This window comes from Salvelinus fontinalis, chromosome 18 (assembly GCF_029448725.1).
Source record: "Salvelinus fontinalis isolate EN_2023a chromosome 18, ASM2944872v1, whole genome shotgun sequence".
NCBI lineage: Eukaryota > Metazoa > Chordata > Actinopteri > Salmoniformes > Salmonidae > Salvelinus > Salvelinus fontinalis.
The window spans coordinates 50,800,042-50,824,673 of record NC_074682.1 but is presented as its reverse complement, the minus strand read 5'-3'; the positions used below and the strand labels follow the sequence as shown (position 1 = coordinate 50,824,673).

The 24,632-nt window shown below is 43.8% G+C and overlaps 1 protein-coding gene and 1 long non-coding RNA gene across 5 annotated transcripts in view; both read left to right on the top strand.

Moving 5' to 3' along the window:
- LOC129815714 (solute carrier family 12 member 5-like) overlaps positions 1–24,632 on the top strand; it is a 317,619-nt gene that overhangs the window by 273,897 nt on the left and 19,090 nt on the right. For all 4 annotated transcript variants that reach the window (XM_055869773.1, XM_055869772.1, XM_055869774.1 and 1 more), the window contains exons 5-17: positions 2,830–2,884; positions 3,514–3,644; positions 8,516–8,763; positions 9,370–9,581; positions 10,102–10,269; positions 10,680–10,778; positions 11,420–11,477; positions 11,783–11,957; positions 13,496–13,614; positions 14,143–14,241; positions 17,220–17,339; positions 18,885–18,989; positions 19,439–19,607. In XM_055869773.1, coding sequence (XP_055725748.1) covers positions 2,830–2,884; positions 3,514–3,644; positions 8,516–8,763; positions 9,370–9,581; positions 10,102–10,269; positions 10,680–10,778; positions 11,420–11,477; positions 11,783–11,957; positions 13,496–13,614; positions 14,143–14,241; positions 17,220–17,339; positions 18,885–18,989; positions 19,439–19,607 — 1,758 coding nt within the window. The remainder of the gene's footprint in view (positions 1–2,829; positions 2,885–3,513; positions 3,645–8,515; positions 8,764–9,369; positions 9,582–10,101; positions 10,270–10,679; positions 10,779–11,419; positions 11,478–11,782; positions 11,958–13,495; positions 13,615–14,142; positions 14,242–17,219; positions 17,340–18,884; positions 18,990–19,438; positions 19,608–24,632) is intronic.
- On the top strand, positions 19,623–24,052 carry LOC129815719 (uncharacterized). Its single transcript, XR_008753464.1, has 2 exons — positions 19,623–23,037; positions 23,216–24,052. It is a non-coding gene; the product is annotated as an uncharacterized LOC129815719 (long non-coding RNA).

Here is a 24,632-nt window from a genome sequence, read left to right as displayed (position 1 = left end):
TGATTCATATTGAACCATCTCTCTGGTGATTCATAATGAACCATCTCTCTGGTGATTCATAAAGAACCATATCTCTCATATCTCTAATTCCCTGAACCACACACACTGCATTGGCCCAAATGGCTCCTCCTTAAATATGATTCCCATCTACTTCAATAATATACTTGCTAACGACATTGTCTCCGCTGATTCATATCATCCTATTAACTGTCCTAATGATACAGTGTAAAGAGTTATATAAAGAGTAGAAAGAGTTACAATGAAGGGCTTGAGTATTGAGTCCCTCTCAGGTGACAGTCAGTACTCTATCTACGTCTATAACGTTACCACACAGCTGTATCGAGTGAGTAGCTCAGCCTCAAACTACCTCCTAAAATGTTTCAGCTTGCCCAGATACATCAGATAAAACACTTAAACAATGACTGTCTTCTCTGCTCTCCTCAGAGAGAGGGAGCCTTACTTCATTGTGACCCGATTAGGAATACAGCAAGGTTGTGCAGATTGTTGTTTATCCAGACAGACGGCAGTGTCCACAGGTGACATTAACCATCGCCCACGCCCCCCTTCCTCTCACAGGAAGACGGCTGCTAGTTATTACACACACCTCTCTCTTTCTGTCCTCTGTCTCTCACTCTCTCTGTCTCTCACTCTCTGTGTCTCTCGCTCTCTGTCTCTCGCTCTCTGTCTCTCGCTCTCTGTGTCTCTCGCTCTCTGTCTCTCGCTCTCTGGCTCTCGCTCTCTGGCTCTCGCTCTCTGTCTCTCGCTCTCTGTCTCTCGCTCTCTGTCTCTCGCTCTCTGTCTCTCGCTGTCTGTCTGTCCCTCTCTCTCGCTCGCTGTCTGTCTCTCTCGCTCTCTGTCTCTCTCGCTGTCTGTCTCTCTCGCTCTCTGTCTCTCTCGCTCTCTGTCTCTCTGTCTCTCTGTCTCTCTCGCTCTCTGTCTCTCTGTCTCTCTTTTCTCTCTCGCTCTCTGTTCTCTCTGTCTCTGTCTCTCGCTCTCTGTCTCTCTCGCTCTCTGTCTCTCTCTCTCTCTCGCTCTCTGTCTCTCTCGCTCTCTGTCTCTCTGTCTCTCTCGCTCTCTGTCTCTCTCGCTCTCTGTCTCTCTCGCTCTCTGTCTCTCTCGCTCTCTGTCTCTCTGTCTCTCTCGCTCTCTGTCTCTCTCGCTCTCTGTCTCTCTGTCTCTCTCGCTCTCTGTCTCTCTCGCTCTCTGTCTCTCTCGCTCTCTGTCTCTCTCGCTCTCTGTCTCTCTCGCTCTCTGTCTCTCTCGCTCTCTGTCTCTCTCGCTCTCTGTCTCTCTCGCTCTCTGTCTCTCTCGCTCTCTGTCTCTCTCGCTCTCTGTCTCTCTCTGTCTCTGTCTCTGTCTCTCTGTCTCTCACTCTCTGTCTATATAGACATTAAGGAACCACGGAAATGAAATATTGTTACTGTTAAGGCATCATTTGTTTCTCAAACGCACACACACACACACATTAATGACTTGATTTATTTGAATCCCACAAGTCTCTTTAGTTTTCCCTCTGTCACTCTCTCTTACACATGTATTACTCACTCTCTTTCTCACACACGCTTCCCCTGTCATAGACACACTCTTCCCTTGTCACACACACACTCTTCCCTTGTCACACACACAGTCTTACCTTGTCACACACACAGTCTTCCCCTGTCATACACACACTCTTCCCTTGTCACACACACACACTCTTCCCTTGTCACACACACACACTCTTCCCTTGTCACACACACACACACACACACACACACACACACACACACACACACACACACACACACACACACACACTTTTCCCCTGTCATACACACACACACACACACTCTTCCTCTGTCATACACACACACACACACACACACACACAAACACACACACACACACACACACTCACCGCCATCCCACCCACACACCCACCCACCCACCTAACCACACACACACACACACACAAACACCCACCCACCCGCCCGCCCACCCACACACACACACAAACACACACACACACCCACCCACACACAAACACCCACACACACACACACCCAGCCACCCACCCACCCACACCCACCCACACACAGAGTTCTCCTCTTCTAGTTCTACTCCCTTTACCTTGCTGCTGTAGTATGGGTTCTTTAGAAATGCCTGTCTACAGTCCGTCTCTATTGTTCCATGTCCTAACACTGCCTCTCGTCACGTCTCTATTGTTCCATGTCCTAACGCTGCCTCTCGTCACGTCTCTATTGTTCCATGTCCTAACGCTGCCTCTTGTCACGTCTCTATTGTTCCATGTCCTAACGCTGCCTCTCGTCACGTCTCTATTGTTCCATGTCCTAACGCTGCCTCTCGTCACGTCTCTATTGTTCCATGTCCTAACGCTGCCTCTCGTCACGTCTCTATTGTTCCATGTCCTAACGCTGCCTCTCGTCACGTCTCTATTGTTCCATGTCCTAACGCTGCCTCTCGTCACGTCTCTATTGTTCCATGTCCTAACGCTGCCTCTCGTCACGTCTCTATTGTTCCATGTCCTAACGCTGCCTCTCGTCACGTCTCTATTGTTCCATGTCCTAACGCTGCCTCTTGTCACGTCTCTATTGTTCCATGTCCTAACGCTGCCTCTCGTCACGTCTCTACTCATTACTGATCATTGGTGTCCTTCAGTACGAACCAAAAATAATCTGCTCCTCCAGACATGGTCATTTTTTCCTCATTTGTGTTTCGCCTGCAATGCCCGTGAAATATCCTGTCATTAGTGAATAACAGATTGAACGTAATACAATACTAACATCCCATTTCCCCTCTCTGTTCTCTTCTCTCTCCCTCTCTCTTTAGACTATGCTGACTGCAATCTCCATGAGTGCCATTGCCACCAATGGTGTTGTTCCAGGTGGGTGAACATGCGTTGGCATCCGGCCTTGCTATTGGAACTACTACTTCTACTAAAGTGCTTGTTTTGCCTCAAAAATGCATATCCATCGTTTTAGCCCTAGCAACGCTATAATATTAGTCACGTCCAGACTCCTGAGACCCCACATGAAACTTATATGTCTGTGTTTATGTGATTAGAGATGGTATCTAATAATCACGTCTCATCCTGGCTTACTCACCCCTTGGTTGGCTGAGATCAGAGGTGAGAGGAAATGACATGCTTGGGCAGTGGAGTAACAATCTAGCCACCATTTTGTGGTGTAAATCTGGGTCATGTTCATTAGGCACCAAATGTAGAAAATGGGCTGAAATAGGGAGGGACTGCCTGGACATGTCCAATAAGAAACGCTCATTTTCATTTCCCAAAGTCAGAGACCCTGCTCTGATTGGAGAATAGCAGGGTTTGGGTCATTTACATTTAACATGACATGAAATACAGAGATGCTTTAAAAGAAGAAATTCACAAACATCATTCCAAATCCATATCATTTCAAATCAGTTAATTTGAGATGCAGTTTGTATACAAACTGTAATTTAAAAGTACAATATGTCATTGAAAGAGTGTGTGTATTTATTTGCTGTCTGCAGCTGGAGGCTCCTACTACATGATCTCCCGTTCTCTGGGGCCTGAGTTTGGGGGCGCCGTGGGCATTTGTTTCTACCTGGGAACAACGTTTGCTGGAGCCATGTACATCCTGGGGTCCATCGAACTCTTACTGGTAAGAACCTGGGCTTGAAATAATTATCTTTCTATCTATCCATCTCTCTCTATCTCTCTCTCCCTCTCTCTCCCTCTCTATCTCTCTCTCTCTCTCTCTCTCTCCCTCTCTTTCTATCTCTCTCGCTCTCCCTCTGATTGCGTGTTTGTGTATCTGTCTGTTTCTTTCTTTCTCTCTTTTATGTCTTCCCATCTCGCTCTCTCTTTCATCTCTCTTTCCGTCTGCCCATCTCACTCTCTCTTTCTTTGGTTCAGTCCTGTCTTTGTGCATGTCCTCCTGTCCCTCTTAATTTGTCTGTCTTTGTTTCTCTTTATCCTGCTTTGATGCTATTTTCTCCCTCTCCAACTGTCCACAATGAATTATAATAAATATAAAGATCTTTCATCGTTGTCTGTCCCCCTCCCTCTCTTTTTCCACACTGATTCTCCCTCTCCCTGTCCCCCTCCCTCTCTTTTTCCACACTGATTCTCCCTATCCCTGTCGCTCCTCTCTCTCTTTTTCCACACTGATTCTCCCTCTCCCTGTCCCCCTCCCTCTCTTTTTCCACACTGAGTCTCCCTCTCCCTCTCCCTGTCGCTCCTCTCTCTCTTTTTCCACACTGATTCTCCCTCTCCCTGTCGCTCCTCTCTCTCTTTTTCCACACTGATTCTCCCTCTCCCTGTCCCCCTCCCTCTCTTTTCCACACTGATTCTCCCTCTCCCTGTCCCCCTCTCTCTCTTTTTCCACACTGATTCTCCCTCTCCCTGTCGCTCCTCTCTCTCTTTTTCCACACTGATTCTCCCTCTCCCTGTCGCTCCTCTCTCTCTTTTTCCACACTGATTCTCCCTCTCCCTGTCGCTCCTCTCTCTCTTTTTCCACACTGATTCTCCCTCTCCCTGTCGCTCCTCTCTCTCTTTTTCCACACTGATTCTCCCTCTCCCTGTACCCCTCCCTCTCTTTTTCCACACTGATTCCGCCTCTCCCTGTCGCTCCTCTCTCTTGGATTAAGAGCTGAGTAATTATGTAAATCTGCATAAAGGAGAGATAAAGCCATTGGCAGAATAATGAGACCATTCGTAGAAACTGCCATCACTTTGGTCCAGTGTTATCTACACCCTAGGGGTGCATCTCAATTGTATTTCCATGATTCCTCGCCTCCTCTTTCCTTGTCTTCCTCTCAATATGCATTGGAGGTCTGAGGTTTCTCTACTTAGACTATCTCCTCTCACACATTTTGACAAGGAGGAGAGGCGAGAGCACGCAACGACACCACTATCACCAAAAGCGACAACAGTGACACATCAAAGGCTGTGAGTGTGACAGGCTTGTGATGCCGAAAATACAGCGACCATTATACCTGCGCACTCCATGTAGGAGAGCACACCTTTTTGTAAAACACAAAGACAGAAGTCACACACAGCATGATGTTAAAGAGTATGCAGCCTGTTCACTCAGACATAATAAGCCAGTAGGTCCCAATCATTCTTTTCAGAGATAGCTAGCTAACAACAGCAAGCGAGCTGCAATGAAAAAAAAATATGTAAACTGTTCCACTCACCAAATTATGATCATTTGAAACTTAATTTCTTGTTGAAAGTTCATCTTGAAAAGGGAGAAGTTAACAAATTAGCAACAACATCCTCTTTGAAAACACCTCCTGCTGCAGCACACTAGCCTACAACAAAATCTAGCAACACCGTGGGAAAAGTGCTGCTCACTATTGCACCTGTCAGCCTTCGAGAAGGTGGAAGTTTCCATACATTTTTGTAAAAATGGTAGAACCCATTACAAATCAAAATGTGATTGGTTGATTCCACTGTCACTCCAGAATTTTGCCCTTAAGGTGTCTGCATACATAGGTTTGCTAGGCGAAGAGGACATCCGAGCCTCGCATACTCCCTTAAAAGACCTTGACTTGAAAAATGAGAAAAAAACTGCAATATTACTGTTTGTCCCTTTTGAGACGCCTTATCAACAACATAGCCAGTGTACGCTTCCTCAAAATAATCAGAATTAATCTAAGATAAATCAAGAAATCTGTAATTAATTTGTATGTTTTTGCAAAGGCGGTCTTAGTCGCCCAATTTTACATTTAACTAAGATGTTTGGTGCAGTATTTATTGTTGAATGACAACAAACACTTAATTGAAGAATCCCTTCCATAGTTCCCCATCACCGAAGGGGCAAAGACTTCAGGTACCAAACTTCGACTTCGACGCCTCAAGAAAAGAATGTGTGTGCTCGACCAGCTGAACAAACAAAAACATCACAGAATTTTGTCATAATATATGCACAAACTGTTTCAACAGGGAAGCATGCGACAGGCTTAATACAGTTGAATGGCAGATGCCTTCTTCAAGCTTCTGGCCTAGCCAATGGTGGGGGTGGCAGCGTAGCCTAGTGGTTGGAGCATTGGACTAGTAACCAAAAGGTTGCAAGATCGAATCCCCAAGGTACAAATCTGTTGTTCTGCCAGTTACACCACCTGAACAAGGCAGTTAACCCACTGTTCCTAGGCCGTCATTGAAAATAAGAATTTGTTCTTAACTGACTTTACATACACCTGAGCCAAATACATTTAAACTCAGTTTTTCACAATTCCTGACATTTAATCCTAGTAAAAATTCCCTGTCTTTGGTCAGTTAGGATCGCCAATTTATTTTAAGAATGTGAAATGTCAGAATAATAATAGAGAGAATGATTTATTTCTGCTTTTATTTCTTTCATCACATTCCCAGTGGGTCAGAAGTTTACATACACACAATTTGTATTTGGTAGCATTGCTTTTAAATTGTTTAACTTGGGTCAAACGTTTCGGGTAGTCTTCCACAAGCTTCCCACAATAAGTTGGGTGAATTTTGGCTCATTCCTTCTGACAGAGCTAGTGTAACTGAGTCAGGTTTGTAGGCCTCCTTGCTCGCACACGCTTTTTCAGTTCTGCCCACAAATTTTCTATATGATTGAGGTCAGGGCTTTGTGATGGCCACTCCAATACATTGACTTTGTTGTCCTTAAGCCATTTTGCCACAACTTTGGAAGTATTCTTGTGGTCATTGTTCATTTGGAAGACACATTTGCAACCAAGCGTTAACTTCCTTACTGATGTCTTGAGATGTTGCTTCAATATATCCACATAATTTTCCTGCCTCATGATGCCATCTATTTTGTGAAGTGCACCAGTCCCTCCTGCAGCAAAGCACCCCCACAACATGATGCTGCCACCCCCATTCTTCATGGTTGGGATGGTGTTCTTTGGCTTGCAAGCCTCCCCCTTTTTCCTCCAAACATAACGATGGTCATTATGGCCAAACAGTTCTATTTTTGTTTCATCAGACCAGAGGACATTTCTCCCAAAAATCTTTGTGCAGTTGCAAACCGTAGTCTGGCTTTTTATGGTGGTTTTGGAGCAGTGGCTTATTCCTAGCTGAGCGGCCTTTCAGGTTATGTCAATATAGGACTCGTTTTATTGTGGATATAGATAATTTTGTATCTATTTCCTCCAGCATCTTCCACAAGGTCCTTTGCTGTTGTTCTGAGATTGATTTGCACTTTTCGCACCAAAGTACGTTAATCTCTAGGAGACAGAACGTGTCTCCTTCCTGAGCGGTATGACGGCTGTGTGGTTCCATGGTGTTTATATTTGCATACTATTGTCTGTACAGATGAACGTGGTACCTTCAGGTGTTTGGAAATTGCTCCCAAGGATGAACCAGACTTGTCTGAGGTCTTGGCTGATTTATTTTGATTTTCCCATGATGTCAAGCAAAGAGGCACTGAGTTTGAAGGTAGGCCTTGAAATATATCCACAGGTACACCTCCAATTGACTCAAATGATTTCAATTAGCCTTTCAGAAGCTTCTAAAGCCATGACATCATTTTCTGGAATTTTCCAAGCTGTTCAAAGGCACAGTACACTTAGTGTATGTAAACTTCTGACCCACTGGAATTGTGATACAGTGAATTATAAGTGAAACAATCTGTCTGTACACAATTGTTGGAAAAATTACTTGTGTCATGCACAAAGTAGATGTCCTAACCGACTTTCCAAAACCATAGTTTGTTAACAAGACATTTGTGGAGTGGTTGAAAAACGAGTTTTAATGACTCCAACCTAAGTGTATGTAAACTTCCAACTTCAACTTTTTTAAATGGCATCTAAATGTGGGACACTTATTCAGTTGTACAACTGAATACATTCAACCGAAATGTGTCTTCCGCATTTAACCAAATCAGATAATTATTTTTATTTTACCAGGTAAATTGACTGAGAACACATTCTCATTTACAGCAACAACCTGGAGAATAGTTACAGGGGAGAAGAGAGGGGTGAATGAGCTAATTGGAAGATGGGGATGATTAGGTGACCGTATGGGGGCCAGATTGGGAATTTAGCCAGGTGTCATGGGATCTTTAGTGACCACAGAGAGTCAGGACACCCATTTAATTAACATCCCATCCTAAATACAGCACCCTAACACAGGGTAATGTCCCGAATCACTGCCCTGGGGCATTGGGATATTTTTTTAGACCAGAGAAAAGAGTGCCTCCTACTGGCCCTCCAACACCACTTCCTGCATCATCTGGTCTCCCATCTAGGGACTGACCAGGATCAACCCTGCTTAGCTTCAGAGGCAAGTCAGGAGTGGGATGCAGGGTGGTGTGCTGCTGGCAAATAACAATGGGGCAATTACAGGTTTTATGATTTCATTAATGGCAAAGCTATTTTTATATTTTTAGATTAACCCGTGATAAGATATAATGGTGATTCATTTAGAACAGGAATCCCATGCTTGGGTTGTTCAACCCTCTATTTGAAAGGATTTAATGGGAGTGTCCGATTCTGTGTTTCTACAGTTGATCTAATTCTCCCTCTCCCTCTCCCCCCCTCATAGGTCTACATCCTCCCCCAGGCAGCCATTTTTAAGATGGAGGGTCTGGAGGGGGCCGAGGCGGAGGCGGCCATGCTGAACAACATGCGTGTGTACGGCACCATTGTGCTCAGTTTCATGGCCACGGTGGTGTTTGTGGGGGTCAAGTACGTCAACAAGTTAGCCTTACTCTTCCTGGCCTGCGTCATCCTGTCCATTCTGGCTGTGTATGCCGGAGTCATCAAGACGGCCATCGAGCCACCTGACTTCCCGTAAGCAACCCTACTGTTTAATTAATTAATGTTTAATTAGCCTGGTTCCAAGTCTGTTTGTGCTGTCTTGCCAACTCCTACGGTCATTGTCACATGAGAATGACCATAGAAAGCTCAGACAGATCTGGGACGAGGCTACTCTTCAATATTGGGGCTGATCCAAACTTGAAGAATATAGGTGTGATGTGAATTATGTTTCATGTAAATCATTTATTGATCGATTTTTGGCAGATATGGGGGATTTGGGATTTGAGACTGTAAATGGCAGATACATTCATGCCATGGTAGAAATGTACACATTAAAACACGTTCACCCATTTTAAGATTATTTGAAGTACAGTATATTTAAAATAGAAATTATATTCACAGCACATAAGCAGATGGGTTAAATAGAACATATTCATCTTGTGTGACATTTTCAGTAGGGAGGACTCTACTGTTCAATATGGGGACTGATACCCACAGACTTGTGCTATCTCTCAAAGCCAATGCCTAGGCTTCGGCTCAGGTGGCTAACTCAGTCTAAAGTCGTTTTCAAGAGTTGGACGGGCTTTGAATCCCGGGTCGGGCACACTGACACACTAACACATCTCTCCTGCTGCGCAGAGTGTGTCTGCTGGGTAATCGCCCGCTGATCTCCAAAGGGTTCGACGTGTGCGCCAAAACATTGGAGAGTGGCAACGGCACGGTCACCACCAAGCTGTGGAACGTCTTCTGCGACTCGCCCTTCCTCAACGCCACCTGCGACGAGTACTTTGTCAACAACAACGTGTCCTTCATCCAGGGCATCCCTGGAGTCATGAGCGGCATCCTCAAAGGTGAACAAACACAAGCTATTGGTCCGCTGTGGCTCAGTTGGTATAGCTTGCAACACCAGGATCGTGGGCTTGATTCCCGCTGTGGTCACCCATACGTAAAATGTTTGCAAGCATGACGGAAGGTCGTTTTGAAAAAAATAGTTTGCTAAAATGCTAATGTTATGTTACTATATTATTATAATAGCTATTATTTTGTGGCTATCTACTTTTTCTTTCTAAACAGTTACACCTACAGCACAATTGTTCTGGTCCCCCTAGACTCAGGTCACTGTATCTACAGAACACATGCTTACACACACTTGCGGGAAACATACTACAATTTCTGTTAGCCCTCTTGGATCTCTAAGATCTTGTGCTCTTAGAACTTAAGGTCAAGCCATTTTAAATGATATTGATGTATCTAATCTCTCTCTCTTCATCTCCCTTACCTTCCCCTCTCGCTCCCTCTCCTCCCTCTTTCCCTGTTTTCTTTTCCCTCCCCGTCTCTTTTTTTTTCTCCCCCCCACCCCCTCACACACAGAGAACCTATTTGGGAATTACCTGGAGAAGGGGGATCTGGTGGCTAAGAAGGGGATCGCGACCGTGGAGGGCCCTGATGACACTCTGACCAACTCCAACCGTTACGTCCTGGCCGACATCACCAGCTTCTTCACCCTGCTGGTCGGAATCTACTTCCCCTCCGTCACAGGTCAGCTGACAGGAAGCGGATGATGCAAAGAGGAAGAGACAGAGGGTTGACTCTCAAAAGTAATTTCCCTCGATTCCTCATATCCTCAAAGGGTGAATTCACCAAAGGTGAATCTCGAGGAGGAGAGAGGACACAAGCAAACAAGGGAAAATACTTTTGACGTTCAGCCTTTGTGTTGTTTTGTGTGTTTTGTTTTCCTATCTGGGGGGGGGGGGGTATGGGAGATGTACATCAATTCATTGGAAGATTGAAAGGATAAAGTAAAAGATTCATCTGAAGTCAGAATTTCTTCAACACAAAAAAAGCAGCTGTTTGTTATTAAAAGGATAACGTTGTTGTGTTGTTTGGTTGTAGTGATTTGACAAAAGGAGAGTTCCTTCTACAGCGACCTCTCTACTTGTGTGTCACAGGGATCATGGCCGGATCAAACCGCTCAGGAGATCTACGCGACGCTCAGAAGTCCATCCCCATCGGCACTATCATGGCCATCACCACTACCTCAATAGTGTGTATCCTTATTTTATTTTAATTATTTAACCTTTATTTAACTGTCCTTATACTGGTCCACTTCTGAAGTCAGTGGGTTAGTGCACGCTACTTATAGCTGTGGATCACATGTTATCTGTCAATAGTAAAATAACTCTATTTTATACGAAAACTTTTGGTATTTTACTTTCCAACATAAATACATACAATTTAGGTTGAATTGAAATGAGCCTATTGCCTCAAGCTTGTTACTGTATGTTACGAATGATATCCATGTTGCTCTTCATCTTCATTTCAAGTGACCATTAAAGGACAAAGCAATCAATCATGTATAAAAATACATCAGACATAACCCAACAATAACCGCACTGTCAAACCATTATTATCTCAATGCAGCACTGTAAACTCAGTGTGCAGATATAAAACAGATATAAAACAGATATGTGAGAATATGTCCCTGTGTGCTAGATCTATCTATCTATCTATCTGTCTGTCTGTCTGTCTGTCTGTCTGTCTGTCTGTCTGTCTGTCTGTCTGTCTGTCTGTCTGTCTGTCTGTCTGTCTGTCTGTCTGTCTGTCTGTCTGTCTGTCTGTCTGTGTGTGTGTGTGTGTGTGTGTGTGTGTCTTTATTTGTTTGTTTGTTTTCCTTAATGTGACCTTATAGACATGTCAGCTGTGGTCCTGTTCGGTGCCTGTATCGAGGGAGTGGTCCTTAGAGACAAGTAAGTTATGGGTAATAAGTTCACATTTCTGCAAAATTATTTCAATATTTCTCGGTCAACCTTTTCCAGTTCTGAGGTACTTGGTGAGGGAGGCCATACCTGGGCCATATAACTGAAAAAGTTTTTAAACATTTTGCAACGGAAAATGAAAATGGTCACTTTTAATTGCAGTAGTAGACCAGGTAGTCCCTCCATGTTTCAGTCAGTTTTCTTCCATTTGGTGTCTAATGAATAGGATCCTGGTAATAGGCTCTCCTACATTTCTCCATTTCTGATCGTCTGGATGTCATGTCCATCTCCCTCAGGTTTGGGGAGGGCGTCAATGGTAACCTGGTCATTGGCACCTTGGCCTGGCCGTCACCGTGGGTTATTGTCATTGGCTCCTTTTTCTCCACCTGTGGGGCGGGGCTTCAGAGCTTGACGGGTGCTCCGCGTCTCATGCAGGCCATCTCCAGGGACAATGTCGTGCCCATCCTACGGGTCAGTCTGTCATTGTCAACATTCAAGCATTTAACACTGATCTGGGACCATTAGTTATGATAACTCTGTCAACATTCAAGCATTTAACACTGATTTGGGACCATTAGTTATGATCATTCTGTCACCATTCTAGCATTTAACACTGATCTGGGACCATTAGTTATGATCATTCTGTCAACATTCTAGCATTTAACACTGATCTGGGACCATTAGTTATGATAATTCTGTCAACATTCTAGCATTTAACACTGATTTGGGGCCATTAGTTATGATAATTCTGTCAACATTCTAGCATTTAACACTGATCTGGGACCATTAGTTATGATCATTCTGTCAACATTCTAGCATTTAACACTGATCTGGGACCATTAGTTATGATCATTCTGTCAACATTCTAGCATTTAACACTGATCTGGGACCATTAGTTATGTTGGTTTGTCAACACATCTCATATCAGTCTCAGGTGACATTGATCACTACCATTTTTGGTGTCTGTGCACACTAATGTTAATGTTCAGGTCTCATGTGTGGTTCACCAAAACACCTCAGTAGTATCCACATTCAACCTACCTTGGAATAATGGAGGAACTACTGTTAGTTCTATCTCTATTCCATCTAACATCTCTGTGTGGAGGTGTCCTCCCAGGTATCTCTATTCCATCTAACATCTCTGTGTGGAGGTGTCCTCCCAGGTATCTCTATTCCATCTAACATCTCTGTGTGGATGTGTCCTCCCAGGTATCTCTATTCCATCTAACATCTCTGTGTGGATGTGTCCTCCCAGGTATCTCTATTCCATCTAACATCTCAGTGTGTGATGTGTCGTCCCAGGTATCTCTATTCCATCTAACATCTCTGTGTGGAGGTGTCCTCCCAGGTATCTCTATTCCATTTAACATCTCTGTGTGGATGTGTCCTCCCAGGTATCTCTATTCCATCTAACATCTCTGTGTGGATGTGTCCTCCCAGGTATCTCTATTCCATCTAACATCTCAGTGTGTGATGTGTCGTCCCAGGTATCTCTATTCCATCTAACATCTCTGTGTGTGATGTGTCTTCCCAGGTATCTCTATTCCATCTAATATCTCTGTGTGGATGTATCCTCCCAGGTATCTCTATTCCATCTAACATCTCTGTGTGTGATGTGTCCTCCCAGGTATCTCTATTCCATCTCTATTCCATCTAACATCTCTGTGTGGATGTGTCCTCCCAGGTATCTCTATTCCATCTAACATCTCTGTGTGGATGTGTCCTCCCAGGTATCTCTATTCCATCTAACATCTCTGTGTGGGATGTGTCCTCCCAGGTATCTATATTCCATCTAACATCTCTGTGTGGGATGTGTCCTCCCAGGTATCTCTATTCCATCTAACATCTCTGTGTGGATGTGTCCTCCCAGGTATCTCTATTCCATCTAACATCTCTGTGTGGGATGTGTCCTCCCAGGTATCTCTATTCCATCTAACATCTCTGTGTGTGATGTGTCCTCCCAGGTATCTATATTCCATCTAACATCTCTGTGTGATGTGTCCTCCCAGGTGTTTGGCCATGGGAAAGCCAACGGGGAGCCCACCTGGGCCTTGCTACTGACAGCGGGTATCTGTGAGATTGGGATCCTCATTGCCTCCCTGGACGCAGTGGCCCCCATCCTCTCCATGTGAGTGTCTTATGAGCCAGACCAGGAGTTGTTCCCCACCTCTTCCCAACTCTGGGTCCTAGTTACAGAATATAACTATTTGGACATTTAAAACTCTGGGTCCTAGTATTTACAGCCTATATTTAGGGCCCAGAGTTTTCCTGATGAAATCACATGACCAGGTACAACTCTTGGCCCTATTCATGAGTGCTGGGATGCACTCATCCTGTACTAATATGGATTGTCCTAATATGGGCACCGTAAATATGACATTATCTATCTGCAATATCAAAGCTCCCTAAAAATAGAGACATCTGACAATGGACAAATACTTCTCAGCACTTGATAAGGTGAAGTTAAACATATTCTTAACACAATGACATGATTTACTAGTATTAAAATCTTAGAATTGTTTTTATTTGGTTATAAACAACTTATAAGCAAGTAATGTGTCCAAATAAAGACAACATTTATTTTTTATTTGTTAGGCACTTTGCTGTCTCTCTTTCACCTTTTGCAATGTCTGGAGGCGTTGTTTCTGTTGTGTAGGTTCTTTCTGATGTGCTACATGTTTGTGAACCTGGCCTGCGCCTTGCAAACCCTCCTGAGGACGCCTAACTGGAGGCCACGCTTCAAGTTCTATCACTGGTGAGACTCACAACAACCGGTCAAATCAGCACATCCTGAGAGATGATACAAAGGCCTTGAATGTGTCTGTGTGTGTTTTCATTCTGGTTAATGTACAGTAGATGTTGTATGTCCAGTATATTGTAGTTCTGTCTGCATGTGTCTGTCTCTAATGTCCATTCCTCTCTCTGTCTCTGTCTACTCCTCTCTCTGTCTCTAATGTCTACTCCTCTCTCTGTCTCTAATGTCTACTCCTCTCTCTGTCTCTGTCTACTCCTCTCTCTGTCTCTGTCTACTCCTCTCTCTGTCTCTAATGTCTACTCCTCTCTCTGTCTCTGTCTACTCCTCTCTCTGTCTCTGTCTACTCCTCTCTCTGTCTCTAATGTCTACTCCTCTCTCTGTCTCTAATGTCCACTCCTCTCTCTGTCTCTGTCTACTCCTCTCTCTGTCTCTAATGTCTACTCCTCTCTCTGTCTCTGTCTCTAATGTCTACTCCTCTCTCTGTATCTAATGTCTACTCCTCTCTCTGTCTCTGTCTCTAATGTCTACTCCTCTCTCTGTCTCTAATGTCTATTCCTCTCTCTGTCTCAATTCAATTCAAGGGGCTTTATTGACATGGGAAACATATGTTAACATTGCCAAAGCAAGTGAGGTAGATAATATACAAAAGTGAAATAAACAATAAAAATTAACAGGAAACATTACACATACAGAAGTTTCAAAAGAGTAAAGATATTACAAATGTCATATTATGTATATATACAGTGTTGTAACGATGTCAAGTGGTTAATGTACAAAAGGGAAAATAAATAAGCATAAATATGGGTTGTATTTACAATGGTGTTTGTTCTTCACTGGTTGACCTTTTCTTGTGGCAACAGGTCACAAATCTTGCTGCTGTGATGGCACACTGTGGTATTTCACCCAATAGATATTGGAGTTGATCAAAATTAGGTTTGTTTTCGCATTCTTTGTGGATCTGTGTAATCTGAGGGAAAAATGTGTCTCTAATATGGTCATACATTGGGCAGGAGGTTAGGAAGTGCAGCTCAGTTTCCACTTCATTTTGTGGACAGTGTGCACATAGCCTGTCTTCTTTTGAGAGCCATGTCTGCCTACAGCGACCTTTCTCAATAGCAAGGCTATGCTCACTGAGTCTGTACATAGTCAAAGCTTTCCTTAAGTTTGGGTCAGTCACAGTGGTCAGGTATTCTGACACTGTGTACTCTCTGTTTAGGGCCAAATAGCATTCTAGTTTGCTCTGTTTTTTTGTTAATTCTTTCCATTGTGTCACGTAATTATCTTTTTGTTTTTTCATGATTTGTTGGGTCTAATTGTGTTGCTATCCTGGGGCTCTGTGGGGTGTGTTTGTGAACAGAGCCCCAGGACCAGCTTGCTTAGGGGACTCTTCTCCAGGTTCATCTCTCTGTAGGTGATGGCTTTGTTATGGAAGGTTTGGGAATAGCTTCCTTTTAAGGGGTTGTAGAATTTAACGTCTCTTTTCTGGATTTTGATAGCGGGTATCGGTCTAATTCTGCTCTGCATGCATTATTTGGTGTTCTACGTTGTACACGGAGGATTTTTTGCAGAATTCTGCATGCAGTCTCAATTTGGGGTTTGTCCCATTTTGTGAATTCTTGGTCGGTGAGCGGACCCCAGACCTCATAACCATAAAGGGCAATGGGTTCTATAACTGATTCAAGTATTTTTAGCCAGATCCTAATTGGTATGTTGAATTTTACGTTCCTTTTGATGGCATAGAATGCCCTTCTTGCCTTGTCTCTCAGATCGTTCACAGCTTTGTGGAAGTTACCTGTGGCGCTGATGTTTAGGCCAAGGTATGTATAGTTTTTTGTGTGCTCTAGGGCAACGGTGTCTAGATGGAATTTGTATTTGTGGTCCTGGCGACTGGACCTTTTTTGGAACACCATTATTTTGCTCTTACTGAGATTTACTGTCAGGGCCCAGGTCTGGCAGAATCTGTGCAGAATATCTAGGTGCTGCTGTAGGCCCTCGTTGGTTGGTGACAGAAGCACCAGATCATCAGCAAACAGTAGACATTTTACTTCAGATTCTAGTAGGGGGAGGCCGGGTGCTGCGGACTGTTCTAGTGCCCTCGCCAATTCGTTGATATATATGTTGAAGAGGGTGGGGCTTAAGCTGCATCCCTGTGTTTTTTGCCTATTTTAACCGCACACTTGTTGTTTGTGTACATGGATTTTATAATGTCGTATGTTTTACCCCAACACCATTTTCCATCAATTTGTATAGCAGACCCTCATGCCAAATTGAGTCAAATGCTTTTTTGAAATCAACAAAGCATGAGAAGACGTTGCCTTTGTTTTGGTTTGTTTGTTTGTCAATTAGGGTGTGCAGGGTGAATACATGGTCTGTTGTATGGTAATTTGGTAAAAAGCCCATTTGACATTTGCTCAGTACATTGTTTTTACTGAGGAAATGTACAAGTATGCTGTTAATGATAATGCAGAGGATTTTCCCAAGGTTGCTGTTGACGCATATCCCACGGTAGTTATTGGGGTCAAATTTGTCTCCGCTTTTGTGGATTGGGGTGATCAGTCCTTGGTTACCAATATTGGGGAAGAAGCCAGAGCTAAGGATGATGTTAAAGAGTTTTAGTATAGCCAATTGGAATTTGTTGTCTGTATATTTGATAATTTCATTCTCTCTCTCTCTCTCTCTCTGTCTCTAATGTCTCCTCCTCTCTCTGTCTCTGTCTACTCCTCTCTCTCTCTCTAATGTCTACTCCTCTCTGTCTCTAATGTCTACTCCTCTCTCTCTCTCTGTCTACTCCTCTCTCTCTCTCTAATGTCTCCTCTTCTCTCTGTCTACTCCTCTCTCTCTCTGTCTCCAATGTCTACTCCTCTCTCTGTCTCTGCCTACTCCTCTCTCTCTCTCTCTCTCTGTCTACTCCTCTATCTGTCTCGAATGTCTACTCCTCTCTCTCTCTCTAATGTCTACTCCTCTCTGTCTCTCTGCAGGGCCCTGTCCTTCCTGGGTATGAGTCTGTGTCTCTCACTCATGTTCATCTGTTCCTGGTTCTACGCCATCGTCGCCATGGTGATTGCTGGCAGTATCTACAAGTATATCGAGTTCCGCGGGTGAGTGAAGAGCTACCTGTGTTCTATCAGCCATCATTCAGTCGGTCCCGTTACGGGGGAAATGTATGGTTTGAACGGTTTAGTGTTATGGCTTGTGCTGAGACAATGTTTTGGGTTCCAATGACATGGCCTGATGGGAAAGCTTGGTTGAAAACAGAGTATCAATTCTGTCTATGGGGAAATATGCATTTGTAACGGCAGTCTAGCTCTTCCTCCGACGAGGAGAGGCAAGATGGATCGGAGGACCAATGTGCAGCGTGGTAAGTTTCCATGATTTAATATACACGAAGACAAGACACTATATAAAATAACAAACGTACTAACCGTCACAGTCCCGTGTGGCACAAACACTGACACAGGAAACAAGCACCCACAAAATCCCAACACAAAACAAGCCACCTATATATGATTCTCAATCAGGGACAACGATTGACAGCTGCCTCTGATTGAGAACCATATTAGGCCGAACACAGAAACAGACAAACTAGACACAACATAGAATGCCCACCCAGCTCACGTCCTGACCAACACTAAAACAAGCAAAACACATAAGAACTATGGTCAGGACGTGACAGTACCCCCCTCCTGAGGTGCGGACTCCGAACGCATAGTCACTACCCGCTTTGGTGGCGCCTCTGGAGCGGCGACCCTTTCAGCGAGTCCTGGACTGAAGACCATCCTAGAGGGCCCCTCAGTCCGGAGCTGCCCCTCAGTCCGGAGCTGCCCCTCCGTCCGGAGCTGCCCCTCCGTCCGGAGCTGCCCCTCCGTCCAGTGGTCAGCCACTTTTGGGGGGGGGGGGGTACTGTCACGCCCTGGCCTTAGTTATCTTTGTTTTCTTTATTATTTTAGGTCAGGGTGTGACATGGGGGATGTTTGTGTGTTTTTTGTCTAGTCTTGGGTGGTTGTATTGTCTAGGGAGTTTTTGTAGAGTTCATGGGGTTGTGTTCAGTGTAGGTGTTTAGGTATGTCTATGGTTGCCTGAGTGGTTCTCAATCAGAGACAGCTGTCTATCGTTGTCTCTGATTGGGAGCCATATTTAAGGCAGCCATAGGCATTAGGCAGGTTATGGGTAATTGTCTATGTCTAAACGTTAGTAGCTTGTGTCTGCACTTTCGTTTTGTAGCTTCACGGTCGTTTGTTTGTTTTTTGTTTAGTTTGTATTAGTGTTCGTGTTTGTTTCTTCTTCATTAAAAAGGGAAGATGTATTCGTATCACGCTGCGCCTTGGTCCTCTCTTCCACAGAAAGACGATCGTGACAGAATTAAAGTGTTTCAAGGGACTTTTGTTCATTGAACGTCGACTGCGAGTCAACGATGCCTCCCGGGCAGATGTTTTAAGCGATTTTAAATAGCCTACCTGTCAGTAAAAATAAGCTTGACATTTAGATGTGTTAGAAGCCTATGTATTTGACTGAATAACAATGTTATAACGTTGGCATTTTAAATTGTCATAGACATGTAATAACACAGTTATAGATCATGATGTAATAATAACTTACTATGTATGATTGAATGATATAACCTCATGTGTCTGATTGTGTGGCAGGGCGGAGAAAGAGTGGGGTGATGGGATACGAGGCATTTCTCTCAGCGCCGCCCGATACGCTCTGATGAGACTGGAGGAGGGGCCGCCACACACCAAGAACTGGAGGTGAGATTCACACACACACACAAATAAGCTACACAGGCACATTTGTGTATCAGCTACATAAGTAACATGAAAATAAACAACAAGTCTGTGCATGTTGAGCGTTCCGTTTCATTCATCTCTAGTTTCAAGCTGCTTGCAGCAGTAACAGACAATAATTGTTTTTCAGACGGACTTATGATATCCTCAGTGCACACTTCCTTGCTTTCTCTCTCTCTCTCTCTTCATTTCACTTATTTTCTATCTTTCTCACCTCTACGACACCTTTCTTTCTCTCTGTCACCTTGCTCTATCTCGCTCTGTTTTTCATCTCTGTGCTCAATTCAAAGTGTTTACTGGCATAACAGAAGTGTGTATATATATATTTGTACATTGCCAAAACAACATGTTGAAACCCTTTCTCTTCCTTCCCTCTTTCCTTTCCTTGTGTCCCTCCTTCTCTCTCCCTCCAGGCCTCAGCTGCTGGTGTTGGTCAGTACAGACGTGGAGCAGAATGTGGAGCAGCCTCGTCTGCTCTCGCTGACCAACCAGCTGAAAGCAGGCAAAGGGCTGACCATCGTGGGCACCGCCTTGGCGGGCACCTACCTGGAGAACCACCCCCAGGCCCAGCGGGCAGAGCAGGTTAGATACCAGGCAGATCCCATGGCATCCCACTGCATATGTCATGGAAATTCAAATAAAAAATCCCATTGCAATAAGATTTACAAATCTGGAGCTGGTTAACAATCCACTTAACAGTGCAGCGTTAAGAGACCAACAAGGAAAATACAACCTCTGTCTACGTGGCAGTTTAGCAGGTGTGTGAGATCATGGTGGGAACATAGCGAACAAGCTGCACTTTTGTTACTCCTTTCTGCTGATAGAATTGTTGCTGCTGCTCAAACTAGCCTCTGTTCTCTTCATATCTCCACACAGCTGTGTCCTTGAAAGGAAAAGAACAGGATGGATCAAACACTGGACAGTCTCAGAGGCTCTTTTGTCTTTGGCCGTGTGAACAAGTTACTCTGAAACAAGAGAGGGAAAACAATGGCTTCTTCTTACATGAGAGAAACAGACAGTGGGAATGTACAGGTTTAAGGCTTATACAGTGCATGTGTATAACAGAGTTTGTCATTTTGCCACCATACATGTCACACAAACAGCACTAATCTTCGATCGCTGTTCCAGTATCCACTCTAGCACTTAGAATTAAGCCGTACCTACAGTCAGTGTCCATTTCACCTTTATGTCAGCCTTCACCTGCTGGGCAAGTTGTTGTCATCAAGGCAGTTTTTTTCTAAAACTACGGGTGAATCGGTACATGTATTCGTACTGAACCATTCGCTACAGGGTCCACGGTGCACGGTTCGGTACGCACTGCCGAACAATACATTAATCATATATTATAGCTAGGAATATATATATTTAATTGTAAAAAAAATATTATTGCATAAACCGATGGCGTATAAATTAACGTGGGAAAAATATCCACATAGTAATAAAGTTGTCTTTAAAAAAAAAAAGTTTTGTCTCGTAGCTGTATGCGGCTACGCTCATTAGTTATTTCACTCCAGCGAGAACAGAGCTGAGAGACCGTCGTCGTAGCAGCAATTAGTTTATGAAGAAATGAGCAGTTAGCTAAATGCTAAGGAGCAACACAACTAGAAGACGCCACAGGATCTTTCAGGTCTGCCGTCTGGGAATATTTTGGTTTCCCTGTAAACTATAACAAGGGATTGGCAACGAGTGGTGGATATAACTTCTCCAACATGTGGGCTCTGTTCATTGCTGATAGCCTATTAGAGTGGTGGATAAACTCATCCAACATGTGGGCTCTGTTCATTGCTGATAGCCTATTAGTGGTGGATAAACTTCTCCAACATGTGGGCTCTGTTCATTGCTGATAGCCTATTAGAGTGGTGGATAAACTTCTCCAACATGTGGCCTCTGTTCATTGCTGATAGCCTATTAGAGTGGTGGATAAACTTCTCCAACATGTGGGCTCTGTTCATTGCTGATAGCCTATTAGAGTGGTGGATAAACCTCTCCAACATGTGGCCTCTGTTCATTGCTGATAGCCTATTAGAGTGGTGGATATAACTTCTCCAACATGTGGGCTCTGTTCATTGCTGATAGCCTATTAGAGTGGTGGATAAACTTCTCCAACATGTGGCCTCTGTTCATTGCTGATAGCCTATTAGAGTGGTGGATAAACTTCTCCAACATGTGGGCTCTGTTCATTGCTGATAGCCTATTAGAGTGGTGGATAAACTTCTCCAACATGTGGCCTCTGTTCATTGCTGATAGCCTATTAGAGTGGTGGATAAACTTCTCCAACATGTGGGCTCTGTTCATTGCTGATAGCCTATTAGAGTGGTGGATAAACCTCTCCAACATGTGGCCTCTGTTCATTGCTGATAGCCTATTAGAGTGGTGGATATAACTTCTACAACATGTGGGCTCTGTTCATTGCTGATAGCCTATTAGAGTGGTGGATAAACTTCTCCAACATGTGGGCTCTGTTCATTGCTGATAGCCTATTAGAGTGGTGGATAAACCTATCCAACATGTGGCCTCTGTTCATTGCTGATAGCCTATTAGAGTGGTGGATATAACTTCTACAACATGTGGGCTCTGTTCATTGCTGATAGCCTATTAGAGTGGTGGATATAACTTCTACAACATGTGGGCTCTGTTCATTGCTGATAGCCTATTAGAGTGGTGGATAAACTCCTCCAACATGTGGGCTCTGTTCATTGCTGATAGCCTATTAGAGTGTCAATACGAGTAACATGACTACTCATTTGTGCCGACATCACCCCAAAGTGCCAATTGGTGGGACTAGGCGAAAAAAATGAAACGGCAACCACTTCTCCCCACAGCCTTCAGGCAACAATATGCGGCTGACTCCGATAAGGATAAATATACAGTATCAACGCAGCAGTAGCAAAATTCCTAGCGGCAGATATGAGACCCTTCTCTGTGGTAGAGAATGCAGAGTTCAGAAACATATTTAAAGTGGTCGAGCGTTTCACTATTCCTTGCCGTACACATTTCTCCCAGACATTATTACCTGCCTTATACAAAAAAACTAAAGAACTACTTGAGAGCAAGACTTCAGAAAAGCGGTCTGTTGCTCTAACAACAGACAGTTGGACGTCTAGAGCTACAGAGAGCTACCTTACTGTAACGACTCATTTCATTACGGCAGAGTGGGAGATAAAAAGCCATGTCCTTCAAACACGTCCCCTTGAGAGTCGTCACACCAGTGTAAACTTGGGGGAGGAGCTGAGGAAAGTAGTCGCAGTGTGGAAGTTGGAGAGGGATGATGTAACGATTCCTGTGACCACTGACAACACTAGAAACATTGTAAATGCAGTTGCTCTAGCTGGACTGGGCCACAGATAGGATGCTTTGCTCACGTTATTAATCTAGCATCTCAAAAAGAAACGTCAGTGAATCCAATCTCTCGCTTCCTAGCACAGATCAGGAAGGTGGTATCCTTCTTTCATAAAAGCACAACTGCTGAACATGTTTTCAAGACACAACAGGAGATGCTGGTGCTGCCAAACCACAAACTAATCCAAGATGTCCCTACTAGATGGAATTCAAGCAATGACATGGTCGAGAGATACCTTGAGTAGAAAGTTGCGGTGTATTCTACACTGACTGATCAAGCTGTGAGGAAGAATGTCAAAGATATTGTGACCTTGTCTGAAAATGACATAAGACTAGCAGAGGAAGTTTTCAAAGTGTGAAAACCTCTCAGAACAGTCACAACACTGATCTGCACTGAGAGCATTCCATCAGTTTCCATGATCCTGCCTATGAAAACAATGATCCTGAATATTAATGGTGGCATCTGATGAAAATGAACCCGCAGTAAGGGGTGTCAAGATTGCTAATCAGAGTTAACCTGGAGCCTAGATATGCTGACCCTGGTGTCCAAGACTTCTTACACAAGAGCACCGCTTTGGAACCCCGGTTCAAGTCTCTGCTGCACCTAGAGGCTTCTGCTCGTCTGAGAGTCTACAACAATCTCACAGCAGAGATTGTGACCAATATACAACAGGTATTGTATTTATTTTGTTAATGTGACATTTATTATTTTATTAATTAGTGATTTAACAATTAATTATGACGTAATAATTGTAATTATCATAATAGTGTCTGATATATATTTCCAACAACAAATCATATTTTTAAAGCCACCTCAGAGATAGTAATTTTTATCTAATTTAATTCTGCAGGGTCAAGCCACAGATACAACAGGAGCCAACCCCTCTCCAGAGACGACAGGGGTTCTCCTCCAGAGTTGTTCACCACCCAGGAGCAGGGAACCAAGTCAAAGGTCAAGGTCATGGAGGAGGAGGTGACCTCATACAGGGAAGTGGACTGTATTCTCCTGGATGCTGATCCTCTTACATGGTGGAAGACCAAATAGTTAATATATCCTCATGTTGCCATGTTAGCAAGCCGCTGTGCCTGGGACCTCTGTCCCGAGCGAGAGGGTATTCTCCACAGCTACCTGGCTGTGCCTGGGACCTCTGTCCCGAGCGAGAGGGTATTCTCCACAGCTATCTGGCTGTGCCTGGGACCTCTGTACCGAGCGAGAGGATATTCTCCACAGCTATCTGGCTGTGCCTGGGACCTCTGTCCCGAGCGAGAGGGTATTCTCCACAGCTACCTGGCTGTGCCTGGGACCTCTGTCCCGAGCGAGAGGGTATTCTCCACAGCGGCTGACATTGTCACAGCAACACGATCTGTGCTCACTGCAGATCATGTGGATAGACTAATCTTCGTAAAGAAAAACTTGAAAATCTGATTTAAAAAAAATTATTTGTCACTTTTGTTCAAGTAACCAGTCTCAAGTGGTCCTATTTTGTTTAAGGCACTGCTATGTGACTTCATTTTGATATCTGATGCTGGACTATGCACTCTTGATGAAGCTGTTTTAAATGACTATTTTATTTCATGTTATAAGGCAGGCACTGTTTTTTGTTGTCCCTTTGTTTCCATATGTTCCTGGGAATTTAAGCATCCCATGTTTACTATTATAATAAATGGAAAATCTAAATACAAAATTACATATTTCTCAGGTATTCATTTTGTCGATGTATCGAAACCGTACCGTATCGTACCGTGAGTTTTGTGAACCGTTTCACCCCTACTAAAAACCTATTTTTGCTTTGTCATTATGTGTAGATTGAGGAGGGAAAAAAACTATTTAATACATTTTAGAATAAGGCTGTAACGTAACAAAATGTGGAAAAGTCAAGAGGTCTGGATACTTTCCGAAGGCACTGTAATGGGTTTAAATTGAGTCAAAGTATTCAACACCTTTGTTATGGCAACACTAAATCAGTTCAGGAGTAAAAATGTGCTTAACAAGTCACATAATAAGTTGCATGGACTCTGTGTGCAATAATAGTGTTTAACATGATTTTTGAATGACTACCTCATCTCTGTACCCCACACATACAATTATCTATAAGGTCCCTCAGTCGAGCAGTGGATTTCACACACAGATTCAACCATAAAGACCAGGAAGGTTTTTCAAAGTCTCGCAAAGAAGGGCACTTATTGGTACATGGGTAACAAATCAATAATCTGACATTGAATATCCCTTTGAGCATGGTGAACTTATTAATTACACTGTATCAATAC